We start from the raw sequence: 27,310 nt of genomic DNA, 5'->3' as shown, positions 1-27,310 counted from the left end.
ATGGACTCGCCCCACCTGACACCCCTTAAAATGGAATGAACTCTTCCTACCTGTCATCCCTCAAACAGAATAAACTTGCCCCACCTGACACCCCTAAAATAGAATGGACTCGACCCACCTGTCACCCCTCAAACAGAATGGACTCGCCCCACCTGTCACCCCTTAAAATACAATGGACTCGCCCCTCCTGTCACCCCTAAAATGGAATGGACTCGCCCCACCTGTCACCCCTTAAATGGAATGGACTCGCCCCACCTGACACCCCTTAAATGGAATGGACTCGCCCCACCTGACACCCCTTAAATGGAATGGACTCGCCCCACCTGTCACCCCTTAAATGGAATGGACTCGCCCCACCTGAGACCCCTTAAATGGAATGGACTCACCCCACCTGTCACCCCTTAAATGGAATGGACTCGCCCCACCTGACACCCCTTAAATGGAATGGACTCGCCCCACCTGACACCCCTTAAATGGAATGGACTCGCCCCACCTGTCACCCCTTAAATGGAATGGACTCACCCCACCTGAGACCCCTTAAATGGAATGGACTCACCCCACCTGTCACCCCTTAAATGGAATGGACTCGCCCCACCTGACACCCCTTAAATGGAATGGACTCGCCCCACCTGTCACCCCTAAAATAGAATGGACTCTCTCAACCTGTCACCCCTTAAGAATGGAATGGACTCGCCCCACAGTAAATAAAAATGACCGCGACCTGCCCTTCAGTCCTCAAATCGGTATTCCATAACCTTTAATCACGGTTTAAAAAGATGTGCAAGTTGCAATAATTAAGTGGCATTGTGTAGCTGTTATATGGCGAAATATGTTGAGGGGATTTAAATCGGTTGAAAAAGTATTAGATTCATTCAGGGTTGGTTCAAACAAGTACGGTGAATTAAATTGGCGGACAGGATGAAAATGAAAATTTTAATTCTGGACGTAAATTACTTTGAACGCAAAATCTAAAATTATTGGCAGTTCCAAAATTTACTTTATTCATTTTTGGTGATGTAATGCGCAGCATGATCTCATTACAGATACATGTGGAAATTTGAACTTGCAAAATTTTAAAAACTTTTGGGCACCTTTTTAGCTTTAAATATTAAAAGCAAAATAATGCTTTTCAAAGAAGTTTCTGAACGTTCAGCAAGTGTCAATATTACTTTCACTTTGGGTCTTTTACATAAGAATGAAAACTCCAATGGATAGCTCATTTATTCGGTCACAACTGTTGTACACGTGTCAGAAAATAAATTCAAATGAAAAAATACAAAATTGGCTTCTCCAAGGTAAATAATAACAAATATTGTGGAAGTTGACGGATTAGATAAACAATTAAAAAACAATTTTAGAAAAACTGCATTTTTACTTTCAAGGTTGAAATTTGATATTTACAAACACTGAATATTACATAGTGTCATTTGAAGCACTTTAATAGATACACCATTATATAAGACAATTAGAGAGAAACTAAAATGCTTTAAAATAGAATTGGATACATCCAAGTTTGACCCAAGGTATAATTTGATCAATAACTACTTTAAAGTTTTTAAAAAGTACGCTATTCATCTTTGTTCTCAATTTCAATATATACAAAAATATATGTAGTCCTAAAACACGTTGGAAATGACAAAAACAGCATTCACAATTTTTCACCATATACATTGTGTGTGTTTGCATCTCTCCAGTTCCAAAATATTCGCAGAAGGTTGTGGAGGTTTGTATCAGTCGCATCGGCCTAGGAAGGGGCAGTTCTGAAAAATGAAAATAACACTCATGATAAAATGCCTTGAAATTTAAACTAAGATCTGATAAACTGAAAATGGAAAGACTTGTGTTGATGTTGAAAATTATATTTATGCTGGATGAACACCACTAAATTAAAATGAAAAAAATGAAAAAAGGGGTTTGTAGTTCAAGAATTGCGATTCTTCGATATTTCAGAACAGATTTCTTGTATGTTGTACATCAGATTCCAATGCACTATGAAAGGAACGTAAAGAAATTTAACGTCCAATACTATTAGAAAGCGTTTTCTAAGTAAATGTTCAAGTGAATGTAGCAATCCCAGCAAGGAACAGAGTATTACAGCACCGATTAAGACATCCGACTAGAAGGCATAATCTGACGTGGACAGTAAATTTTACTTACTTTGTGTGAAAAACTAGGTTACTATGAAAATAAAAACCCTATGGATATTAAGAATTTTGCATGATATTGAAAATCTTATAGAAGTTTTCCATTGCTATGTGCTTCAATTGCAAACGAATTTTTCTAGAAATTAAACGAAATACAAAAGTTGATAATACAAACACTGGGGAAGTTTCACATTGCTACACTTAGTACAAATACTCAAGAAAACAAATTAATAAACAATAAAAATAAATTACAAAACAAATTTGTTCAGGCAGCAAATTTACGTACAGTGAGTCGGTGGTATTAAAGTGACAGTAAGAGGGCACTAAAAAGTAATGTCAAAAATAATCATTTCATTTAGACGTCTACTGGCACCGTGATCCTCTAAATAACATCTTTTAAGAGATTATCAACGTGCATATATATTACTCTTCCCGTCTATCATATACCAGTAGTGGTCCTTAAGATGAATATTGACAGATACAGATACATGGTAATTAAAACTCGTTAAAACATGAATAAGATGTTAGAAAAAATCTTGGTGCAAATAACACCTTAACTACAAGTATAGGTGAATTGTATTTCCAATAATTATTCGAATTAAAAGTTTCTTGCAGATATTTATCACAACAGAAGTAAAGAATGTAGAATTATTTTGACCAAAGCCGCACATACAGCATTATCACATTATGCACATAAGACGTACATGTAACTCCTTCTAAATTTCATTGTGTAGAACAAATGTTACTCACAAGACGTTCTCATATTTGCTTCAGCGCCTCTGCGACTTCACCACACCATACCTGCGTCCTCTTCTTACAGGAGCAAATGTCATTCACAAGACATATTTGCTTCAACGCTGAATGAAGTATTCGGCTGTGCGACCTCACCACACCTTTCCTGCGTCGTCTTCTTACAGGATCTAACAGTCAAGTGACTAGTCAAGAACATAGTTCACTGAGCGACTTATTGTTATGTAAATGACAACAGGTATGTCGCATTTTGATTGGAGGTTACGGTAGACTTCATTCTAACAATAAAAGGCGAACCTTTATGTTCTTCTGGATCAATTATAAAATCATTTTTGAGAGCTTTAGAATGATCGAGATTATTCAATAAATCATTTATAAATGCCTTACATCCTTGTAGAATGCATTCGAAGACGTGTTTCTTTTGGCCGATTCACATTACGTTCTGCTTTATCGTGTTTCTTTTGGCTTGTTCGCATGTTATTCAACCGTTTTTTCGGCGACCTTATTTTAAGATTGGCTAGGGGACTTGCCGATACAGGGCTTCGTGTGATAAGCTAGTTATTTTCATACCATTTGGTGCGCTGTATTCCCACTTGCAAAATGATGAAGTGGACGTATGCCCTCCGCTTAATGGAAAAATTTACTTTTACAAACTGGATAAACCGTGTTTAAAAGCAAGTATATTGGTCTGCGCGTTTCTTTGTTTTTAATCCATAATACAATTTTTAAAGTCGAGAATTATTTGTCCAAGTGGAACTTAACTAACAATAGTCTAGCAAACTATAATTACTATAGATAATTACTAGGTTTATCTGTTTTCACATAAAAAACGAAAATGGACTAAATTTTAAACCTAAGGTTATGTGAAAAGATAAATAGAGGTTGAGGATAAAATGTGTCAGTAAAATAAACTCACATCTCGTAATACCCCTAATTTTTGTTAGTTTTAATGACGTGCGAATATTATCCGAAGAAGTTATTATTAAAATTTCCATTACTAAAACCTTCGTTACTGAATACGAAAATTCCCCAAAGCAACGTCACCAGATACTGGGATAAAAAGTAAAATTCGCGGATGTATCATTATTTTTTTACTTTTCTGTTTTCTTCAAATGGACCTTTACGGGGGCGGATCCAGGATTATTTAAAGGGGGGGGTCTTTTGTACACACGCATACACAAACACTTGTTTAAACATTTTCTAAATATATATCTACATGTAGATGCAGTGCTGTCTTGCAATTAATGATTTATCTATTTACTTTTTTTTGTTGTTGTTGTTGTTTTTTTTTGTGAGCTGTAAAAAGGCCTTAAAGTCATGTGTTTATCATCTCACTTGACAAAAGGAAATTAAGCAGGACCGACACTTAAATAAAATAAAAAAAGCACCATTGATCACTTCTAAATTACCAAAATATACATTGTAAAATGTGGATTATTGTTGCACATCTAGATGAAAACACTTTTTTCAGGCTATATGCTTTATATTATTATTATCATATTATGAATATTATTTGTAATTTTTTGTATTGTGTTGTCTAGGGTCTAATGTACAATAATATTCTTGATGTTGATCACACATTTGAAGGGTAAGTGGATGTATTTTGCATGCAGGTGCAGGCTATAATGTACATAAATGCTCACTTAGATTTATTTTAAGTACGTAAGTAACATTAGCAATTAAAAGTACTAGTCATTTTATGCATACAAGTAACATTAGCAATTAAAAATAATAAAATATAAAAAAAAAATTAATAAATTTAGTAAAAGCTAGGAACCATCAAACAATTCATGGGTCCCAGATAAAAGATAATTAAGTAAAAAATATTAAAATGTAAACAATAAATTTTCATAAAAGTTGCATTGCAGAAGGCTTAAGCTGAAGTTTCAACTTTTTTGCTCTCAAGTATAAGAAAACAAGCACATATTAGTACATATGGAGATTGTGATTTAAAAATAAGGATGCTGGCACACATGGGTTGGAAAATAATCACAGAGTGCAATGTCACTTTTCCCACTCTGTTGGTAAGGAATGGGTACGATGTGTCGAAACCACATGCACCATCCCATTTATCTTATTGTATTCATTGTGCGTTTCAATAAGATTTTACATGCTTTGTATCCTTTCTATCCTAAGTGTCCATTACCAGTCAGCTACAGCAATTCTCTGTTTGAGATATTACTGGAAAGTTTAAGGTGTGTTGCATTCCTATTATGATGTTTTAAATAAATTTTGTTTAAGTCTGTTATAAAAAAATGCAAAATCCTTTTTAAAACCTCATATAAGTCTGGGATGATGTTGTTCAATAATCTGGTGGAGGTATATATATCTGTCGTCCTATCTTATAGGCTGGTTGATGTCTGTTGTTCTGTTGGTATTTGGAGCCTCTGTCATATCTTTCTGTAGAGCTCTGGTATCCCTGGTTGTCTCTGCCAATAGCAGTTGGATTACCAATGTATCTGTCTCCTCTCAGCACATCTGTGTTCTGGGCACAGACATAGCCTAAATGGGATGTTTTACTCAGTCTGGGTACCAAATTGGATTCCAAATATTGGTTTTTCCTTTAAAAAAAAGTCAATTCAGAAAATAAAACACTTTTAAGAGATGTTCTCTCTGCAAAACCCATTATCTTTTACATTGTAAGCAACCAAAACCAATTATGCACTAAAAGTATGCCAGTATATTTCTTGGCAGATCCTGATGGACATAGAATGTACAATAAAACTTCTTTCTACAAAACTTTCACTAACTGCAACAAACAATAAACCAGACATTGTCATTTATAAAATTTAGAAAAAATACAGTTCTCTAGGGCTGATTTTATCATGACATACTCAATCATTAAATCTCTGTTAAATTAGTGAATAATAATAATAATAATAACAATAATAATGATTAAGTGACAATTATGTTATTCATAATAATTATAAAGTAGACATAATAAGGCTTCAATATTTCTTTAGTACACTGAAATTGCCTTGAGATGGATGAATCTCACAGCTACAGGATGATGTTAAGGTGCCAAATAAAAGATAGACTGACTAAAGGATAAAAAATATAACTATTGCTTTTGTGAAGAAAACTAATTATTAAAGGAATAAACATCTACTTAAAAACTTACCTTTTCTTTTGCTTAGATTTCCAATGTAGGACATGTATAATTGCTGCAACCACTATTAGAGTCACAGCAATAAACGATATGCTCCCCAGCACACCTCCTAAGATAACTGCCATGTTGGCATCTGACACTGCCTTAACTGTACTACCAGTATCAACCATTTTGTTACATGCTAAAAAGGTATAAAGGTATCATAAAGGTATTGTTTAAAATTGAATCATAAACCAAGTGTACTGCTGTCAAAAGCAGAGAAGTATTTTACTTGAGACTTCCAAAATATCTTATATCACTATTGTGCTTGACACTGATTCCTATGTTAAGGAAAGTTTAGTTCAAGGCCACACATAAGATTGTTTTAAAAAAGCACAAAGACAGCTTTTTATGTACCTTCTGCTGAAGTCCAGTTGTATGCTGTGGTATTGACAAAACAGACTGTTGTATTGTCCACTGGGTTTACTTGACATGTACTGTAACATACACCATCTATCAAGCAGGTGTTATTCTGAAAAACATATGAGTGATGGTACAGTGGAGTGAAGCAGTATATGGTACTGTATGTCATGTAACAACAAAATGCATTTGCAATTCATTTATCTCCATTAAATACATGTGCAAAACTTCTCAATGTTACAAACCAAAGACATCCATTATATAATGCTTCACTTGACATAATGAAACTACATGTATCTACCAAAATTGTCCACATTGTCTGTGATATGCTGGGATCACAAATCTGGCATGGCTTTTCTGGATTCTGCTGGGTTTCATTGTAGCATGAACCATTTATACTACAGGTGCCATTCTGGAAAAAAATATTTTTATTTACTTTTATTTTAGAATATAAATTAATTTCATTATCTTATAACTCATTATCTTATAACAACGCTGTTAAATGTTCAAACAAAAAAAAAACAAAACAAAAACAAATAATAATGGACAATAAATAGGTTATTTTCTCAGTTTTGATGCAATTTTGTATGATGCTTTTAAGCATGCTTTTAAAACACCAAAATCAAAATCAAATTTTAACAAGATTAAGCTCAATCAAATTAAATGGTCGCTATGGATGTATCTGTTTAAGTTGCATAGAAATATGGGCTGTAAATATGCAAAGGAAATATGGGCTAGTAAATATGCAAAGCGTATTTTATGTGGACAATGGTCAGATGTCAAATTGAAGGTCATATATTATTTTCTATTCAAGCTCAGTAGTAACTATGGATGTATCTCAGCCAGTTTAGGAGATATATGGGCTGGAAAATTTACAAAGTTCAGTTCATGGTGAACTCCAGTTTTGGAGATGTTACAGCCAGAAAATTTGCGAAGTGCAGTTCATGGTGGAAAGTATATCAAAGGTCAAATACAAGGCCATATTAAGATTGCCAATATATGATTTTCTATGCAAGTTTATTTGTAACTATGGGTGTATCTCTCCTAGTTTGGGAAAATTTCACATTTTAAAATATTTCTTTTAAACTGAGCATTATTTTTTAAAAATAGCACAATTCCTGAAATACACAGAAAGCAAACGAACAAACAATCATAAAAAGGCTACCACTTTCAGTGTTGCACTTGACAAGCTCTACAAATTGCAACACACAAGAGGTCTATATAGCTTTTACAGTTCTTGAATTACAGACACTTTTCAGTTTTGACATCAAATGGATGCTTCTCCCTTGGAATGATCCCGAATTCAGGATGACAAAAGAAGACCCCAAGGGTAACTTCTCATCACAGCATCATAAATCAGCACTAACAAATATATTTTCACAGAAAATTAATTTTTTTACAAAATTTGAGCCCATTTGACCAAATCAGCACTAACAAATATTTTTTCACAGAAAATTATTTTTTTTTACAAAATTTGAGCACATTTGACCTTGACATATAGGTCAAAGGTGAAAATCTTCACATATTACTTTTTGGTCAGACTTCGACAGTAATTTTTCCAGCAATTCCTTTTGTTTGGGAGATATTCAGCATTTAATTTTCATAATATACTGAAAAAGACAAAAAAAAAAACAGTCTTACTTTATGAAAATGGTACGATCAAGCTGAATTTCAAACTTGATCGAACTTGATCAGTAATAATGTTCACTCCTATAATTTTCAAAACAATAGGCCTATTGATTTCCTTGAAATTAGTTGTCTGTATTGCATTTGTGCTAAACAAAGAGAAAAAAAACAGCATAAATTCCATAAATATGGTCCGATCAAACCGATTTTCGAACTGTATTTTAGGAATCTTCATCAGTTTACAAGTTTGAAGAAACTAGGTCAAATGATTTTCCACTTATCTGTTATCACTGAAAATGTATGGTGTCGATGGCCATGATGACGATGGCGACAAAAGACACAGGTGACTGGCTATATGTAAAGACATAGTGTGTCTGTACATAAAAAGACAATTCACAGACAATAAATTTGTTTGTGATAATTTGCTGAAACAGAACATATCTAGCACCTTGATTGTCCAAGAGGTTCTAGAGGTGCTGGGAGAACAAATGTGACACACGTGACCATCTCTTGATTCAAGGTTGCCAAGGCATTTCCCATCAAGTTCACAAGTTTCATTCTGAAAAAAGAGAATCGTTTACAATCATTTATCTTAAAGGCAGAATACACAGAATCATTTAAATGTCAAATAAATATTAGAGAAATTAACTCAAAAAATTCTTTAATGTGCAGTTTTTCAGTGCAGACTCCAGCTGTTTGGCAGAAGAATTCTTTTTTTTCCAAATTGCACCTTATAAAATCAAAAAGTGCTAAATTAGACAATGTAAACTAAACTTTTTATTGCTTGTCTTTATATCATATTTCTTGTCTTTCCTGTCAAGTTCACAAGTTTAATTATGAAGGAAAATACAACAACATTTACAATCATCTCTGATAATTTTACCAAATACATGCAGTAAGTTTTTCTTTCCTTTATTTTTTCAATATGATGCCACAGTAATGCTCAATGCTACATGTGATATTCTCACCAGATCTGTCCACTCTGTGTTCCACACATTGGGATCACATATCTGGCATGGCCTTGCTGGATTCTGCTGGGTTTCATTGTAACATGAACCATTTATTCTGCAGGTGCCATTCTGGAAATAGAAATTGTATTTTATTTCAACCCAACAACACTAAATAATTAAATATGTTCACTGGACAGGCAAATTTTATTATTTTATGGGCAATCAATTTCTCTTACTTTTTGAAATAATTAACTGATAACGGAAAGCATCACAGTACCCCTCCATTCTGGATACAGGTAACAGATTTTTTTAACCAAAAAATATGCAAATTTGTCAGATAAAGAAAATGACTTTCATGTCCAAACTAGAAAAGCACCCGGAGAGCGCAGACCTCCGCCAAGGCAGCAATTTATTATTATTATTAATTATTGATTGATTATTGATCCAGATCACCACCAAAAACTTCTGACAGTTCCTGAAAATTTCATCAAAATCGGTCCATAACTTTTTGAGTTATGTTGATGACAGACAAACAAACAAACAGGGGTGAAAACATAACATCCTTGGCAGAGGTAAAAATCTTACTCATTTATAATTCAATTACATCAGACTGTGGCTTGTACCTTGATTGTCCAAGCAGTTCTAGAATTGCTGGAGGAACAAACATGACACACATGACCTCTTCTTGATTCTAGGTTGCCAATACAGATCCCTTCAATTTCACAATTTTCATTCTGAAAAAAATATACAAGCATATCATTATTCATAAAAGATTCTTGCAAGAATACAATAGTTTCACCAAACTAGATATAATATTTTTTAAAACTGCCCTATTACTCAAGTAAAATATGTTTTTTCTAAATGGAATAACTTCTAACCAGATCTGTCCACTGTGTATTTGACACTCTGGGATCACATATCTGGCATGGCCTTGCTGGATTCTGCTGGGTTTCATTGTAACATGAACCATTTATTCTGCAGGTGCCATTCTGGAAACAGAAATTATATTTCCTTTAAACCCAATTTGTTCACTGGACAGAGATAGACAAATTTTATTATTTTATGGACAATCAATTTCTCTAACTCTGTGAAATATTAACTGATAAAAGAAAGTATCATAGTACCTTCCCATTCTGGACACATATAGCAGATTTTTTTACCAAAAATATGCAAACTTGGCAGATAAAGAAAATGACTTCATGTCTAAAAATCTTATTTATTATTCAATTACATCAGAATGTGGCTTGTACCTTGATTGTCCAAGCGGTTCTAGAATTGCTGGAGGAACAAACGTGACACACATGACCTCTTCTTGATTCTAGGTTGCCAATACAGATCCCCTCAATTTCACAATTTTCACTCTGAAAAAAATTTACAAACATATCATTTTTTCAGAAAACATTCTTGCCATAATATAGTAGTTTCATCAAACTAGACATCATATTTTCCAAAACTGCCATACTACACAACTACGTAAAATAATTGCTTTCTAAATAAAATAACTTCTCACCAGATCTGTCCACTGTGTATTTGACACTCCAGGATCACAAATCTGGCATGGCCATGCTGGATTCTGCTGGGTTTCATTGTAACATGAACCATTTATACTACAGGTGCCATTCTGGAAACAGAAATTACACTATTTAAGTAACCCTTATTAATTAATTTTTAATATCAATTATGAAAAGACAATTCATAGACAGCATGTCATGTACCTCGATTGTCCAAGAGGTTTGTGTTTTTCTGAAAAAATTTGAGTGATGTTTTGTTTTAGTATATATGGTAAAATATGTCATGTAAAAACAAACTGCATTTGCAATTCATTTATCTCCATTAAATACATGTGCAAAACTTCTCAATGTTACAAACTAAAGACAATCATGATATACAGATATACCAGTATAATGCTTCACTTGACATAATGAAACTACATGCATCTATACCAAAATTGTCCACAGTGTCTGTGAAATGCTGGGATCACAAATCTGGCACAGCCTTGCTGGATTCTGCTGGGTTTCATTGTAGCATGAACCATTTATACTGCAGGTGCCATTCTGGAGACAGAAATTTTATTATGCCTTACTTTTATTTGAGAATATTGGTTAATTTAAACACATGATATGAAAAGACAATTCATGGACAATAAATTTATTCCATTCTACAATGTTTGTGATATTAACTGATATCACAATATATAAACCCATAGTACCTTGAATGTCCAAGAGGTCCTAGAGGTGCTGGGAGAACAAATGTGACACACATGACCATCTCTTGATTCAAGGTTGCCAAGGCATTTCCCATCAAGTTCACAAGTTTCATTCTGAAAAGAAAACAGGAGCCATTATGAAAATACACCTTAAAAATTTAAATTACCTTTTTATTATGTCATATCATCTAGTTTTCCCCTGATAATAAAAATGAATCACAGACAACTATACATGACTATATGACCAAATGCATATAATTTCGATTCTGATCCAACTTATCTTTTTAATATTCAGCCATAGTAATGCTGTATGATTTTGCATCAATTTTTCTGAATGAGATATTCTCACCAGATCTGTCCACTGTGTGATTGACACTACAGGATCACAAATCTGGCATGGCCTTGCTGGATTCTGCTGGGTTTCATTGTAGCACGAGCCATTTATACTGCAGGTACCATTCTGGAAATAGATATTGTATTTTTCTTTACACCCAGGAACACTGGACAGTGATCACTGAGCACATTCACATTCACTAACATTTTTCCGCAGGCATGGGCATCTACCAGAGCTCGCCAGAGGTTTGCTACATAGACCTCAAATTGTACCCAGGTCCAGCCTTGTTGTTGTATCTTTTTCTCGACAGATCTTCTCCATGTCTTTTTTTTCTTTTTTAATTGTATTCATTTTATTTATTTTTTTTTTTGCCCCCCCCCCCCCCCCCCCCCCATTTTTGGTGCCCATCATATTGCTACTTTTTAGAATTACTGTTTCTCCATATTGCTCACATATGACCTATCCATTGTTAGTCAGGAAATCTATCAGAGATAGGCAAATATAATTCCCCCACGGACAGTCAATTTCTCTGACTCTGTGCAGTTATTGACTAATATCAGAAAATGTCTCTTGCCATTCTGGATAGAGATATTCAGGTTTCCTTTGACCCAAACGTTTTCTACCCAATTCAAGCAATTTTACCCACAAATATGCAAACTTGGCAGATACAGGAAATGTCTTTGTGTCCAACAAATTCTTCCCATTTGTCATTTAATGATATCACAATGTGGCTTGTACCTTGATTGTCCAAGAGGTTTTAGAAGTGCTGGGAGAACAAATGTGACACACATGACCTCTTCTTGATTCTTGGCTGCTAATACAGCTCCCCTCAATTTCACAATGTCCACTCTGAAAAAAAAAAACATAGCTTTCAGCAGGGCTTACTTTCAAATATAATTTATTAGGAAATATCTGGGAAATTTTGCATCTTTCATTTGTTATTATCCACAGAAAATGTTTATCATAATACAGTACAGTTTCATCAAACTAGACATCAAATTATCCAAAACTGCCATACTAGACATATACTCTGAATGAAAGAATTTCTCACCAGATCTGTCCAATTTGTCTCTGAAACACCTGGATCACAAATCTGGCATGGTCTTGCTGGATTCTGCTGGGTTTCATTGTAGCATGAACCATTTATACTGCAGGTGCCATTCTGGAGACAGAAATATTACTATTTTTATACTCAAAAGTACTGGGTAATTCAGTGTGAGAGAAATCTGGCTATTACATTTTTCTTAGTTCTTTAAGAGAACACCATGTTACATAGGTAAAAACAACATGTGAAGTCTCTTCAGAAACATTTGTCTTTTTTCAACAAAAGTTGTTATAATGGGTTTCTCACCAACTCAAACCATGTCTCTGTGCTGAACTTAGGGTCACACAACTGACAGGGTTCTGTAGGATTTCTGTCACTACTGTTATAGCAAGTATGGTTCACAAAGCATGTTTCATTCTGAAAAAAAGAAAAAACATTCTTCCTCATTTAGTCCTAAGATTAACTTGACATATGTTTATCATGTTTTCACACTGTTGAAGAACTTTTAATATCAAATAAACATCCAGTATCAACATTTATTAAATTCACTAATTAATCAATTAACTCACCAGAAGCACCCAATCTGTGATGTTGACAGCTGGATTGCAAACTTTACATGACTTTCCTTCCTGTGCATCTCCCTCGTGATAACATGTCCCATTTATTCTACATGCTCTGTTCTGAAACAACATATTTTCTCATAACAGCGTGGTCTTATATATAACAATAATTATAACTTGATATAACAAGGTTAACAGTTTATTCAGACACAGTACCAGGTTTACAGCATGTACAGATTGCAGAGATAAAAATTGATGGACCCATTCTGAGCCCATTTCAATTCCCAAAACTGAAGAAAAAATTATGCGGATGCCAGTTACAGCATGACATAGAATAAAATTTTTCAAATATTGCAGGTAGGCATCACAAGGAGGTGGCAAACATACATTCTAGATAACCTATCCGCCAGTACATAATTCATATATCAGTAAATGAACCCCTTCTTGATCCCCCGAATAAGTCTTACAAAAATCACCCATTTTTGGTGCTAATTGTATGTTCCAGCTGGGCACATTGTTCCACTTAAGACAGTAAGTCGATTATTGTAGCCTACATCACAAATTAATTCAAAATTGCTGCTCATGATTTTTGTTTAGTGCTACAAGCTAATTTACCTGTGTATACCAAGCAGTTTTGTTCCATGATGGGATGCAAATCTGGCATGGGTCACCAGGATTTGTGTCATTTTCCTTATAACACATTTCTTCAATCCTGCATGTTCCATTCTATAATGCAATATAAAACAGAAGTGTTCACAAAACACTGAGCTAAACCAGTTTAAGGGAAAACAACTCTTCATATGAGATCTGTATTTCACAATAAATACATTGTAAGCAACTCATAGAAATATAATATATTCTTTTTTACCACAAAAACAGCAGTTGTAGCAATAAATCTGATGTATGTGCTTGACATCGGACCACATGACTAACATAGATGGCTATACTCTATAATAATCTCTGAAGAGATTATTACAAAAAAACTTTTTTAGAAAAAAAAACAGGGATCCGACCAACTTTGAATGTAAAAATGGATTCATTAACTATTGGTAAGTATTGGAAATTGCCGTTTACCCCAAGAAAATTCATTTTTTGGGCAAATGAACAGTTTAATGAAATAAAATGGCTTGTTTGGGAAAACACTTCATTATACATGAATCATATTAAATCATAAAAATTACCTTAATATCCCAAGAATTTCTGTTCTTATCTGAAGAACAAACATGGCAAAAAGACCCTGTCCTTTCTTGACCATCTGTGTAACACTGGTTGTCAATGGTGCAGGTACTGGGCTGAAAAAAGGAGCGGGTATATATATATATATATATATATATATATATATATATATATATATATATATATATATATATATAAAACATTCTGCTGAAACGGCAATGCTGCTGTCACTTAATACTACTGCTTGTATTTATTCTCTGTATTTTGCTGTACCTGTATCACACCAGCCCAACATAAAGGTACAAGTTGCTGGTGTTATATACCTGTAAATCCAATTGTACCAGCTGGTGGTACAATATACACTCTAAGGTACCAGCTAATGGTGGTACATGTATATGTGGTAAAAGTGTCAGCTTGACTACCTGGTATCCAAAATAAATAGTCAATTTGTGGTTTTATTGCAAGATCAATATCTGTTTATTTAAGACTTGAATTATGCATGGACTAATTGCACAGATAAATTAAAGCTGAGGAAATTTTAAAGTGATTGTTACATATACCAGTGCAAATTTTAAAACATGGACTATGTATAAAAGATGCAATATATTTAGGCACAAGTAGTATCAAAAGCAAATTAATTTCAAACATGATCTTCTCATCACCATGGATCTAAAACAATGTGTCTGGTGACAAGTTTAGATGACTTTGCTTAAAAAATTAATGCCAGGACTTTCCGCACAGGTAAGAAAATGTACAATACCTTAATATTGGGGAAATTTTAATGTGGTTGTCACATACTAGTACAAAAAAATGAAAACATGGTTTTTGAAAAAGATGCAGTATTTTCAAATTACAGCAAATTCATTTTACTCCAAACAATTTGTCTGATGACAATTCACTGTTAAGACGACTTTTCTAAAAAAAAATAATGTGCTAGTCAATGGGACCAACTATGGGCCTTTACTTGCCAGTGACCTACTGCAGTTGCTGTCTGAAAAGGGTTACATACCTGAAGATACCAATCACTAGTAGTAACATTAGGATTACAGATTTGGCAGGCATCACTGGGGTTTTGTTCCTCCTTATTAAAGCATTTACCATTTATGCTGCAAGTTCCATTCTGAAAACAATCATATACATGTCGGTACAACTAATTTTGGAGAACTTAATATGTTCATAGCATTACGCTTAGCAGACACATATGGCTGCAGATATATATTTATAAGGTTCTGAAAAGACATTATTTACAGTTGGAATGATGTACTATATTTCTTCAGTATACTATATCCTGAAATCAATCTTTTCATTACTTAGGCAGCATTCTCAATGAATTGAGCCAGGCTTTACAAATCCTGAGAACTAAAAATGGCGGACATACATGAAAGAAAAACCGCCTAATCTTTTAATAGTCTCTCCGCCTCTCACGTCGTCCCTGCGGGGTACAGTAATTAAATCTCGGCTCCGAACATGAATATCTCCATGAATATCTCTGGTAATATTATCTCTGTAGATAGTCGATTCATTGCTGCTCTACGGGACAATTCATTCCTTTTTCGTCTCTGTTTTGAAAGATAATAGAACAGAAGAGCTTTTTTCTTTCGATCGCCTTCAGCCGCCATGCTTTCTTCACCACGAGTTTAACTGATGAGCATGCGCACTTAATATTTCTCAGGTAGCTTCCGCATGGCGAACGGAGCCGAAAAGCCTGGCTCAATTCGTTGAGAATGCGGTCTTAAACATACTATTTTCATTAAGAGAACAAAAAACCATATACTTTATTCAAAAGTAGTTTGTTTGTTTGTTTTTTTAGTAAAAATATATCCTGTTACCTTTAATTGGCATTGTGATGGCCCATCACATTTGTAGCATTTAGAGTCATACACAGCCACTTTCAGAGGATGACTGTAGTTGGTACCATCATTACTGATGCTGATATTGTAAATCTTTATCACTTCCTCACTACGGATATCACTCCTCTTCTGACGCAATTTTGGAAATGGGCAGATCACCTCTTCTTCATGTACAAACTCTGCTTCATTATATTCAGTTATCACACCAGATGCCTAGTGAAAAAGTTGAAAAACTGTAAAAGATTTCTGAGAATATTGTTACACCATGCAATTATCTAAGCACCTTAAATAGTTGATATTTTCAAAGATTTTCTTTATTAGATGTAAAAATATTGCAACTTGCAATCAATCCAACTTACCGTGAAATGTTCCGTTTTACAAGACAGGTTGGATGACTGTACAAATGGGCCTCCATAAACTGGAGTTTCAAGACATGGACGCTGAGAAATGTCACAAAGCCCATTTGTTGGCATATAAAATAAGCCAGGAATAGTATCCCTGCTGATAGAACAATCACTTGACACAAACCCTGGGTAGCATTGACAGCTACTGGTACCTAAAATGAGTGAAAATATCTGCAGTCTGGCATATGATCATGCAAACTACCATTCCAAAATGATCTTAATGACAAAAACATGTTTCAAGTAACATAATTGATGAAATTTAAAAGTTCCATAAAAATATACTACTGGTACTATCTAGAAGAGAAATTAAAAAAAAAACATATTACTTCAGACATATTTAGATTTTAAAGAATATTGAGAATGAATACCTTATTCCTCCAACATCACTTTCACACAAATATAAAGTTTTGGTGTGCCAGACAAATGGTGTTTTATGGAGAGTCCATTGTTATCACATCAGTCTTATCTGCACAGAGTACTTGCAAACAAGTCTCATTATGATTATACATTATACTCCCCTAGAGGGGGTGCATATACATTGTAGTAGTAACCTGCAACCCTATAGCTATTTAGAGCCAGGTTGATCCGACCACCATACACCTAACTCAACCCCACTCCTAGCACACCATCCACGATTACAAAAATAATGAATGAACAAATATTATGTATTATATATCTTACCATTATTATTAATACATTCTCCATTGTAGCTGCAATCATTAGGGCACTTGATGACATCTAACTCTGCAGGAAGTGCAACCTCTCCTGTAGAGTTGTCAACTACCCAGTAGCTCTCATTTTTGGCCAATTCTCCAACACACATTCCCTTGATAGGATCCAGTGCTGCAAGGGCCCAGGCAGTGCCTCCTGTTAACTATATGTAGGGAATTAACTGTGACTGGGAATATCTTTTGAATTGTGATGCACGTCGACATCATCTGATAAGCTGATGATAATATTTCTGGGACCTGCCCCAGCCCTTATACAGGGGGTGAGGGGTGGTGGAGATACAGGGTACAATTTGATACCCACAGCAACATATGAGACAAAAAGATGCAAGTATAGTAAACATTATTACAGGACTGTAATACAGTTAACATCAAGGTAGAAAGTAAATAAAAGTCTCTAAGTATAATCATCTTTTCCAGAGACCATAAATCTCTTTCATAAGACAGAAAGTAATTGAAAGATGTGCCTGTGTGGTGTAAACATGCAGTTGGACTCCCCTGAACATAAATACCTACATGTATGTCATCCTTGCATCCTCGGAGAGCAACTTCGTAATCCACACTCTCGACTGCCTGACAGGCTTTCCCAGCACTGCTGTTATATATATAATTACTGCAGAACGCCTCCGCCTTCACTTCTGACCAACCATTCTGCCATGTTGGTGCCTAAGTTATAAAGATATTGCCATTCACTTACAATTAATTTAACTAGAACCAAGGAATCATTTCTGAAGAAATGTACACACTTGGAGGTGGGGCTCATTTCCAGCTCTCTTATTGGTCAGAATGAATAGAGTGCAGTAAACAATGAGAGATGATGTGTGTTCACTTGCGTGACTTGAGGTTGCAAATTAAAATGCGTTTAAAATATATTAAAACGCGAGAAGAGCAGAGTGAAAAGTATATGATGTTGGATAAGGTTCTCAGAAACAGGCAAGAACTTTTAAATTCATTGTTATGTGTAAATGTGTAAATTTGAACTGATATGCCATTAAGGTCTCCCTATTAAGTATTCAGTTTCTCACCAATCTCCTGAAGTGGAGTCAGGAGATAAAAATTTCAAGAAAAATATTTCAACTTCATTACAAATGCTCATGCTAGTAGTACTAGTATAAGATAAAAGTCTTTATATCCTAATAAGCATTTATAAACTTGTGGCCATGGAAAGGACTACTCAGTACATGTATGTTAACAAATTTCAAGCAGATGCATAGGTGGCCATCTTGTTTATGTTTCAAAATATCCATCCAAAAATCTTTATTTCTACCTTTTGATACTTTTGTAACATAACATGATGGTTAAAACGTATAACTTATTGATATGCCTACAATATATTTTTGGAAGCAGTATTGCAGTTTTGTCAACTTTATTTGCAATGTAGCTTGAATACAACAATGGCAAATTTTCAGCTCAAAAACTGTGTTTTCACTCATTATGTTATTAATGTTAAAAAGCATCTCACCTCTAATCTGTCATCTGGGTTATATTCAAATTTACGTATCTCGAATATTTCATCATGACCAGCAGCTGCCCTTCTTCTTCGACATTTTGCTAGTTGTTTCTCTGAGTAACTGTTGTCTGAAGCACACTTTGCCACATTCTCGGTGTAGCTACAATCCACAGGAAGGGTACTGTTAAACACAATCTGGTCACCCATGTTGGGGCATCTGCAATACTCTCCTTGAATGGAAGCCACATTGGCAGATGCTGGGATGCCATTATACATTGAATCCGAGGCATTTGACACTCTGAAATTTTGAGATTTTTTGAAATACATATCTATTTATTCATTGATCATAGATAATAATTATAAAAGAAAAATTTTAGCATAATGATAAATAACTTATAAGAAATTGTGACAAATATCGTCTTTCATAACATAACATACCACAAGTACCATGTTTATAACAAGGAATAGTTTAAGGAATAGTTTTGGCCTTATATGATAAAGAACATCTTGTAATTATGTACCGTAATCCTTCACAGCTGCTTTGCTTTAAAGCAAGATACAGTGTGTTAGGAGTGAGTTGAGAGTGCTAGTTCTTCCCAATGTAATGATCATTCAACTAAGACTGATTCCCTGAATGCAATCACATTAACTAAATGACACACCTCTAGCAGCAATGAGGTCATATGAATAAAACTAAGTAAGGCTTAAAAGCTGTTTGTTCAATGAAGACAAGTCTGTTATATTGTTGATACATATGTAATAGCTAGAATACCCTGGGTTTACTGATTTTGCTCGCCAAAGTGTGAAACATGCCTCACCTCCATGAAAGTGAGAATTCATTGGGGTGCCTTGAGATAGAGTCTACTGTACCATCAGGTCGTAGAAAATCATCATTTTTGATTCCATTTAGAGTTCCACAGAGTCCCACAGTAGATTCTACATCCCTAGATCCTGGGTGTATGTGGATATTCATGTAATAGTCATCTATGTAATAATATGACCTGGCATATACATAACCTCCTGTTGGCAAATATATCTGAAATACAGGTCCAAAATGATAAATATCAGATGTACAATGAAACCAATTATTTTTCTTGTTGATTCTATCTGTAGTATTATTTTTTTTTCTCGGATTAGTTTATACACAACTGACGCTGAATCATGAACTATAACTATAACCATAAATGACGATTTGCTACAGATAATGATAAGAAAAGTTCAAATTATAACAGAGAAGTTTTGATTAGGCTAAATGATAAAGTTTCTGCTATAGTGAGTACAGCTAACAATTGTAGCTGGAACTGCACACTAAGGCTGTGTTCAGAACTGAAGTTATTGTACTAGCAGGATTGATTCTTGCTAGGGCGCAGTCAATGTAATCAGCTTAATTGTTTGGCATGCCCCCCCGTAACTTTAAGTACCTGGGTAAAGTTGGGAAAACTTTGTGATCCATGATGCTGTTCATGTTGCTTTGCATGGGGGCAGGCCAAACAAGGAAACTGATTACATCAAATGCGCCCTAAAAAGAATTCCCGATGAGATACATTGATCCTGCTAGTACTATAACTTATACTCTTAAACACAGCCTTAGCCTATGTTATATAGCAAAGGAAGCATCCAAGTATCATTCATTAAAAGGTGAACTACAAAACCAGTTTTGTGGATTTAAAGTTAGTAACCTGTAATTCAGTATCATAAATTAGCATTTAAAATAAAGCTCAAACCTTGTAGTCTTTTGCATTATTAAAAGACTCCACTCTCATTTGTCCATGTTCACAACCAAGAAGTCCTGAACGCATTGGTTTTTTAATGTCCTTAGTAGTTTCAGATCCTGTTCCAGATCTGCATCTGTCAAATATAAACAGATCGCCCCCTGACATGACTGTGACAGCACAGGGACAAAAAGCCCATCCACCATTACACTTTTTGAAGAAACCATGCACCTGTAAAGAAATGAGAAATATGGAGACCAGGTAAGGAAATTATACAGAGAAAATTATTGCCTTTATAAAAAAAGTACTATGCCAACCTACCATTCTTAGGTTTGAAATTACATCACAGTGCATACTACAGTAGTAGTTACTGCAAGAATACAAGACAAGATATGAAATAATAATAATAACACCAAACAAATTTGAAAAAAAAAAAATGGGAAGTGAAACTAAATTTGATGACACCAAGCATATATGTACCACCTACATCAAAGGTTTAGGGTATAAATGTCATACAATGTAATCATACCTGGATTGGTAGTGTTTGGTGTTTATACAGTATGAATTCTCCTGGAAGCTGGCATTCATACCCACTGGAATATGTGAAGAATAATTTTTTATAGAAATTCTTCAAAAGGGGTTACAAAATTTACTGGAGAACATTACGTAAAAACCTGGCAGCAAAGCTGTCAAATGTACAGACAAAAAGCAGAAAATAATAATGCACAAAATAGGATACTGTCAATTCTGATGCAATAATGCATTATACTTAACTGCAAAGTCAACAACAAATTTTAATTATGCACAACAGGTAATACCGATGTAAGTACAATGTGTAACAAGCATAGGGCTTCAGGCCCATGAGATTTCAAGTTCACACTTTGAAAATGACTTAAGAGGCAGAGCCCAAAATAAGGATTTCTTCAATTTTGGTGTAGTATTAAATAATGCTTAACAGCATAATCACCACCAATCTTTAATAATGCACTGCAGATATTTAGAAAATGTGACTAACAAGTCTTCAGGCCCATGGAATTTCAAAGTCACACCTTGACAGACATGCTGAAAACTTTTCAGAATGGCCGGACATTTGGACCGGCAGTAATGAAAAATTTGCTGGACCAAATGGATTTTTGCCAGACCAAAAATCACCCTATTTGTTTGAGACAGATACTACGATTAGGTAGCTTACTTTGTAAATGTGGTCCGTTTGAAATGGAAGGGAAAAAACACTTAGGGCTTTATATTATTTTATTAGTGAAGTATGTTGAATGATGACTGTAAATTCAAAATGGTGGCTCTTAAAACTCTTATCGGTCCTTTGGGCTGACCAAGTCCAATTTTTTACCGGTCCAGACAAATTATACCGGGCATGACCGATCAGACCGACAGTTTCAGCATGTCTGCCTTGAAAAGACCAAAATGTAAAAAAGAGATGACTGTACTGAAATGAGTTCCTTTCCATTTTCAACACTTTTTAACCTAAAACAAAAAAGTCAATTGACTGAAATTTTTATGTTATCAACTAAGAAAATTGCTGAGATGGGAGAAATATCAATAGAACAATTTTAAATGTCCAATTAGCTCCATTCTGAGATTCTGAACATTGTGAAGGGTTGAATCTGACAAACTGCAATGATATATGAGTTTATTTCCACTTTTGACACTTTATTACACAATACACAATAACAGGTTTACCATTATTTTTATATCAACTAAAAATATTGTTAAGATGGAGAAAATGTAAAAAAACAACACTTTTTATGTATCTAATTATGAGACTTAACATGCCTAAGAATTGAAGGAAAAAGGAAAAACCACTTAATAATGTACAAAAAAAGGCATAGCTCATCAAAACTGAACCAATCAAGCTTATTTTTTAACTTGATCTATATATATATATGATTCCTTGAACCAGTCCTACAAGTTGTAAAACAAAAAAAGATACTGTTTTCATGATATCTGCAAAATGGTGGATAAAATATACTAAACAAGGCAGCAAAGCTGTCAAATGTACAGACAAAAAACAGAAAATAATGATGCAAAATCGGTCATTTTGCCAATTTTGATGCAATAATAAATAATGCTTATAATAGCACTGTTAGTCAACACTGAATTTTAATCATGCACAACAGGTAACATGGTCAATAACAGGAGCTGACCCAGAGATATTTTCTGACAGTATTCCAAAGTATCTTTGTTGATCCATCCTCTATTTTGATGATCTTCCAACAGAAAAAAAAATAAATATCAGTCAATATAAACTTAAAAATCCTAACGTCTTCTGGAAGCTGACCCAGAAGATGGTCTCAATCCATCCCTTCAATAAGATTACAGTATCAGGACCATGAGAGACCAAAGTCACATGATGAAAGTCTCAATATTTGAAAAATGATGACAGTGCATAAAATAATATTACATAATGTTTGAAAACATAAATAACATACAACTGCTTATGTGGAAATACAGAAAATGTGCAGAGCTTCAGGCGGTTAAATATCACAAATGCAAGTGTTTGAGAAAAAAAGTTATTAAGGAAAATAAACAAAACTAGAAAAGCACTCCGAGAGTGCAGACCTCTGCCCAGGCAGCAATTGTTGATTTTATATATATATATATATATATATATATATATATATATATATATAAATTACCTGCATAATTTACCTCCATAATTATCACTGCTTCCTTATTATTAATCTAGCAGAGAGCTTAACCTTTGGGAGTTTACAACAAGTGTGCTTTATGTAATCTCATTTAATGGCCTATTAATAATCAATTAGGCAAATTACTTATAACTCAGAGCTTAGCTAAGTGATACCCAAGGGAAATTTACAGACTGACCCTCTCAAAGACCCTTCAGGCCCATAAGTCACATCTTAAGAAAAGCACAAAACAATAATGCACAAAATAGGAGACTACCAATTCTGATGAAATGATACATTATGTTTAACTGCAAAGTCAACATCATATTTTAATTATGCACAGCAGGTAACACCAACCAAAGTAAAAGCATAAGGCTTCAGGCCCATCAGAGTTCAAGTTTATACTTAGAAAGTGCCAGAATAAAAAAATGAAAATTTCACACAAAATTGCATAAATTCAATTATAAACGATAACCCAATTGACCTAGCTTTCTAATTTTAACTGCATGCCAATCCTAAAAATCATTCTCATAAGTTAAAAATAATAATAAGTAACACAGTTTTCTTTTCATAATGTTTGCAGTAGCAGTACAAAAAGATTATTGTAAATTTTGATGTAACATTGCATAATATATTATAGAATAATTATCACCAATTTTTGATTATTGATTACAAATAGCATGGACATGTAGAAAATTTGATTACCATTAGGCTTCATGTCCATGGGAGCTCCGAGTCCCACAATGAATATGTCAAAAAGTTAATGAATATTTCACTCAAATGTATAACTTCCAGAAAAAGAAGCCAATTAGACTGCTTTTCCAACTCAGGCTGCATTTTAGTACAGTGTTTCTTTTTTTAAGGTTTGACAGTCATAAGTAACACGGTTTTCCCTTCATGGTCATCATGGCAGCAGCACCAAAAATTGTGTTTTCTTCTATTTTGAAGCAACATTACATAATGCTTAACAGCATATATGACCATCAATTTTTATTTAATAGAATATTAGTAACATGGACTTTCAGAAAACATGACAAGCAAAGGTCTTCAGAATCATGGAACTTCAAAATCACACCTTGAAAATGCCAATAAGTGAAAAATTAAATTTTCACAAAAAACTGTTTAACTGCCAGAAAAAATTACCAAACAGACTGCATTGCCTACTGAAGCTGTATTTTAGACCCACATTTCTTTCCTGTAAGTTTGATAACAGTAAGTGACATGATTTTCTTTAAATGGTCATCATGGGAGCAGTGCCCAAAATATGGGTTTCTTCGAATCTTGATGCAATATTACATAATGTTTAACAGCATAATGACCATCAATTTTTAATCATAAAATATTAGTATCATGGATATTCAGAAAATGTGACTAGCAAAGATCTGCAGGCTCATGGAACTTCAAAGTCACATCTTAAAAATGCCAAACTGTAAAAAAGACAGCACTGTTCTGAAATGGGTTTATTTACATTTTAACACTTTTTAAACAAAACAAAATAAACAGTATACTTCCATTTTTATATGACCAACTAAGAAAATTGATGAGATAGGAAAAATATCAATAGAACAGTGTTAAATGTCCAATTTCCTCCATTCTGAGATTCTGAACATAGTTGATGATTGAATCTAACAAACTGCAATATGATATGATATGAGTTTATTTCCATTTTTGACACTTTATTACACAATACACGATATCAAGTTTACCATCATTTTTACATAATCAACTAACAATGTTGTAAAGATGCAGGAAATATCAAACAAACACTTTTACGTATCATATTAGTTAAATAATGAGACTGTTAACATGCTTAAGAATTGAATCTGAGGAAATATGAAAAAACAGCATAACTTCTAAAATAATGGCCAGATTATGCTGATTTTCCAACTCAACCTGCATTTTAGTAAGATTGACCACTCCTGTAAGTATAATGACAATTGGCCTATCTGTTTTTCTTATATAGTGTTATCAGTGTTGCATATATGTTGAAAAAAGTGAAAAAATAGCATAACTCCCCTAAAAATGGCTTGATCATGCTGATTTTCGAACTTGATCTGCGGATTATGAATCTTCATCAGTTTTGTAAGTTTGAAGCCAAAAAGTAAAGCGGTTTTCCACTTATCGTGTTATCAGTGCTGCATATATGCTGAAAAAAGTAAAAAAAAAAACAGCTTAACTTCCCTACAAGTCACCTGATCATGCTGATTTTCGAACTTGACCTGCATATTATAAATATTTATCAGTTCTGTAAGTTTCAAGCCAAAAGCCAAAACGGTTTTCCAGTTATCGTGTTATCGATGCTATATATATGCTGAAAAAAGAGAAAAAATAGCCTAAATTCACTAAAAAATCACCCAATCATGCCGATTTTCGAACTTGACCTTTGTATTATGAATATTTATCAGTTCTGTAAGTTTCAAGCCAAAAAGTAAAATGGTTTTCCACTTATCATGTTATCGGTGCTGCATTTATGCTGAAAAAAGAGAAAAAATAGCCTAAATTCACTAAAAATGACCCAATCACGCTGATTTTCGAACTTGACCTGCGTATTATGAATATTCATCAGTTCTGTAAGTTTCAAGCCAAAAAGTAAAACAGTTTTCCACTTATCGTGTTATCGGTGCTTCATTTATGCTGAAAAAAGTGAAAAAACAGCATAAATTCCCTATAAGTGACCCGATCATGCTGATTTTCGAACTTGACCTGCGTATTATGAATATTCATTAGTTCTGTAAGTTTCAAGCCAAAAGAAAAAACAGTTTTCCACTTATCGTGTTATCGGTAAAAGTGCACGGCGACGACGGCGACGGCGACGACGGCGACGACAGACGCAGATGACGGCTATATGTACAGACACATCTGTGTCTGTACATAAAAAAGCACAAAAAAAAAGCATAACTTTTTTTGAAAAATGGTCCATCAAGCCGATTTTTTTAACTCGACCTTTGTTTTAGTAAGACTGATCACTCCTGTGAGTTTCAAGACAAAAGGCCAACTGGATTTCCTTGAAATGTGTAGTTTCCTTGAAATGTGTACTTTCCTTGAAATCTGTACTGCATAAACACTGAATAAAGCAAAAAACAGCATAACTTTTTGAAAAATGGTTAGATGAAGCTGATTTTCGACCTAAACCTGCATTTTATAAATATTTTTCAGTTCTGTAAGTTTAAAGCCAAAAGGTAAAATGGTTTTCTACTAATCATGTTATCAGTGAAAGCGCACGGATATGACAGCAAGGACTGGTGACAGCTATATGTATAGAAACATCTGCATATGCAAGGCATTTTCTCAATTCCAAAATTTAAGTATAATTGAGGTTATCAGATTCCTTGATATAACATACAAAGCACACATTTTGATACTTACACTCCATCAAAGGTCACCATGTGTGGGTCACTGTTTGCCATACAAACATGTCCTTGTAAAGCTATGTCTGCATCAACCACCAATACCTATGAAAATCAGTTAATCCGTTACAAGAAGCAATAAAAATAATTCTGTATAATTATATAGTATCTGCCACCATTTTTCATTACATTACTCCCTAGCAAATACACACACTTTTGCAGTTTTTTCCTTTCATAGAAGTGGCCAAGTTCCTTAAAAGTTGTAAAAAACATGTGGGCTGCAATGCCCTTTACAACCCCCTCATCTTTAAACACCCCCCTGCTGAACCCAGGGAACAATTGTAGTAATGATACATCCAAAAAGCAGTTCGGCAGCTATAAATCCTTATATGGGTATATACAACTGTAACTTCATCATTAATGTAAAACCAGTTTAAAATAAAAAACAATCTTACTGGTATATCTGGTAGTCTGTAGTTGCTCCAGGCTTGATGATCATTGAACTCAGCTGTTGACAGCAACACTTTGGTGATTTGGTTTCCATCATATATTCCATCTATGACTGGGGCTATTTTCAAGGTGACAGTTTTATTCCAGTACTTAGCATTTATCTCTATGCCACATGCCTCCACCACCACTTGTTGTATTTGACTAACTCCACCCTCTGATGGACACAGTGCTTGTTTCCATTGTTGTGGAATGCGGACTTCCACTTGGAGGAAGATGTCTTCGCAAAACAAGCCATGCGATGGACTGTCTGTGCACAGGATTGGCACTGTTGGTTGAAAAGCTATAATGGCAGGATTGGGATCATTTTCTTTCATTCTAATTGGAAAGTCACTTGAATTCAGCACCTGAAATAAAGATATGTACAG

At 34.2% G+C, this 27,310-nt stretch overlaps 1 protein-coding gene and 1 long non-coding RNA gene across 9 annotated transcripts in view; both read right to left on the bottom strand.

Annotated features, from left to right (window-relative positions):
• Nucleotides 1-1,203: 1,203 nt before the first annotated feature.
• On the bottom strand, nt 1,204-3,376 carry LOC106158799 (uncharacterized). The gene is made up of 2 exons (XR_001237958.2): nt 2,895-3,376; nt 1,204-1,760 (listed from the first exon to the last, which is right to left on the bottom strand). It is a non-coding gene; the product is annotated as an uncharacterized LOC106158799 (long non-coding RNA).
• Nucleotides 3,377-4,530: 1,154 nt separating this feature from the next.
• Nucleotides 4,531-27,310, bottom strand: part of LOC106168596 (von Willebrand factor D and EGF domain-containing protein) — a 43,856-nt gene continuing 21,076 nt past the window's right edge. For 3 of the 8 annotated variants that reach the window (XM_087016332.1, XM_087016346.1, XM_087016367.1), the window contains 27 exons: nt 26,891-27,289; nt 26,455-26,540; nt 20,973-21,036; nt 20,456-20,674; nt 19,550-19,767; nt 18,744-19,029; nt 17,798-17,947; nt 17,235-17,427; nt 16,509-16,705; nt 16,129-16,362; nt 15,309-15,419; nt 14,305-14,415; nt 13,739-13,849; nt 13,133-13,243; nt 12,870-12,980; nt 12,570-12,680; nt 12,257-12,367; nt 11,534-11,644; nt 11,188-11,298; nt 9,857-9,967; nt 9,602-9,712; nt 8,997-9,107; nt 8,477-8,587; nt 6,704-6,814; nt 6,400-6,514; nt 6,016-6,184; nt 4,531-5,455 (listed from right to left, as the gene is read on the bottom strand). In XM_087016332.1, the coding sequence (XP_086872458.1) occupies nt 5,197-5,455; nt 6,016-6,184; nt 6,400-6,514; nt 6,704-6,814; nt 8,477-8,587; nt 8,997-9,107; nt 9,602-9,712; nt 9,857-9,967; nt 11,188-11,298; nt 11,534-11,644; nt 12,257-12,367; nt 12,570-12,680; nt 12,870-12,980; nt 13,133-13,243; nt 13,739-13,849; nt 14,305-14,415; nt 15,309-15,419; nt 16,129-16,362; nt 16,509-16,705; nt 17,235-17,427; nt 17,798-17,947; nt 18,744-19,029; nt 19,550-19,767; nt 20,456-20,674; nt 20,973-21,036; nt 26,455-26,540; nt 26,891-27,289 (4,143 nt within the window). In that variant the 3' untranslated portion in view covers nt 4,531-5,196. Of the gene's footprint in view, nt 5,456-6,015; nt 6,185-6,399; nt 6,515-6,703; nt 6,815-8,476; nt 8,588-8,996; nt 9,108-9,601; nt 9,713-9,856; nt 9,968-10,900; nt 11,033-11,187; nt 11,299-11,533; nt 11,645-12,256; nt 12,368-12,569; nt 12,681-12,869; nt 12,981-13,132; nt 13,244-13,738; nt 13,850-14,304; nt 14,416-15,308; nt 15,420-16,128; nt 16,363-16,508; nt 16,706-17,234; nt 17,428-17,797; nt 17,948-18,743; nt 19,030-19,549; nt 19,768-20,455; nt 20,675-20,972; nt 21,037-26,454; nt 26,541-26,890; nt 27,290-27,310 lie in introns of those variants that run through there. The other 5 variants (XM_087016339.1, XM_087016337.1, XM_087016355.1 and 2 more) reach the window with 5 other exon arrangements.

The sequence above is a fragment of the Lingula anatina genome, chromosome 1, assembly GCF_051362555.1.
Source record: "Lingula anatina isolate TDL-2025a chromosome 1, LinAna3.0, whole genome shotgun sequence".
NCBI classification, from domain to species: domain Eukaryota; kingdom Metazoa; phylum Brachiopoda; class Lingulata; order Lingulida; family Lingulidae; genus Lingula; species Lingula anatina.
The sequence above is the reverse complement of the archived record's forward strand: the minus strand, read 5'-3'. Positions and strand labels throughout refer to the sequence as shown.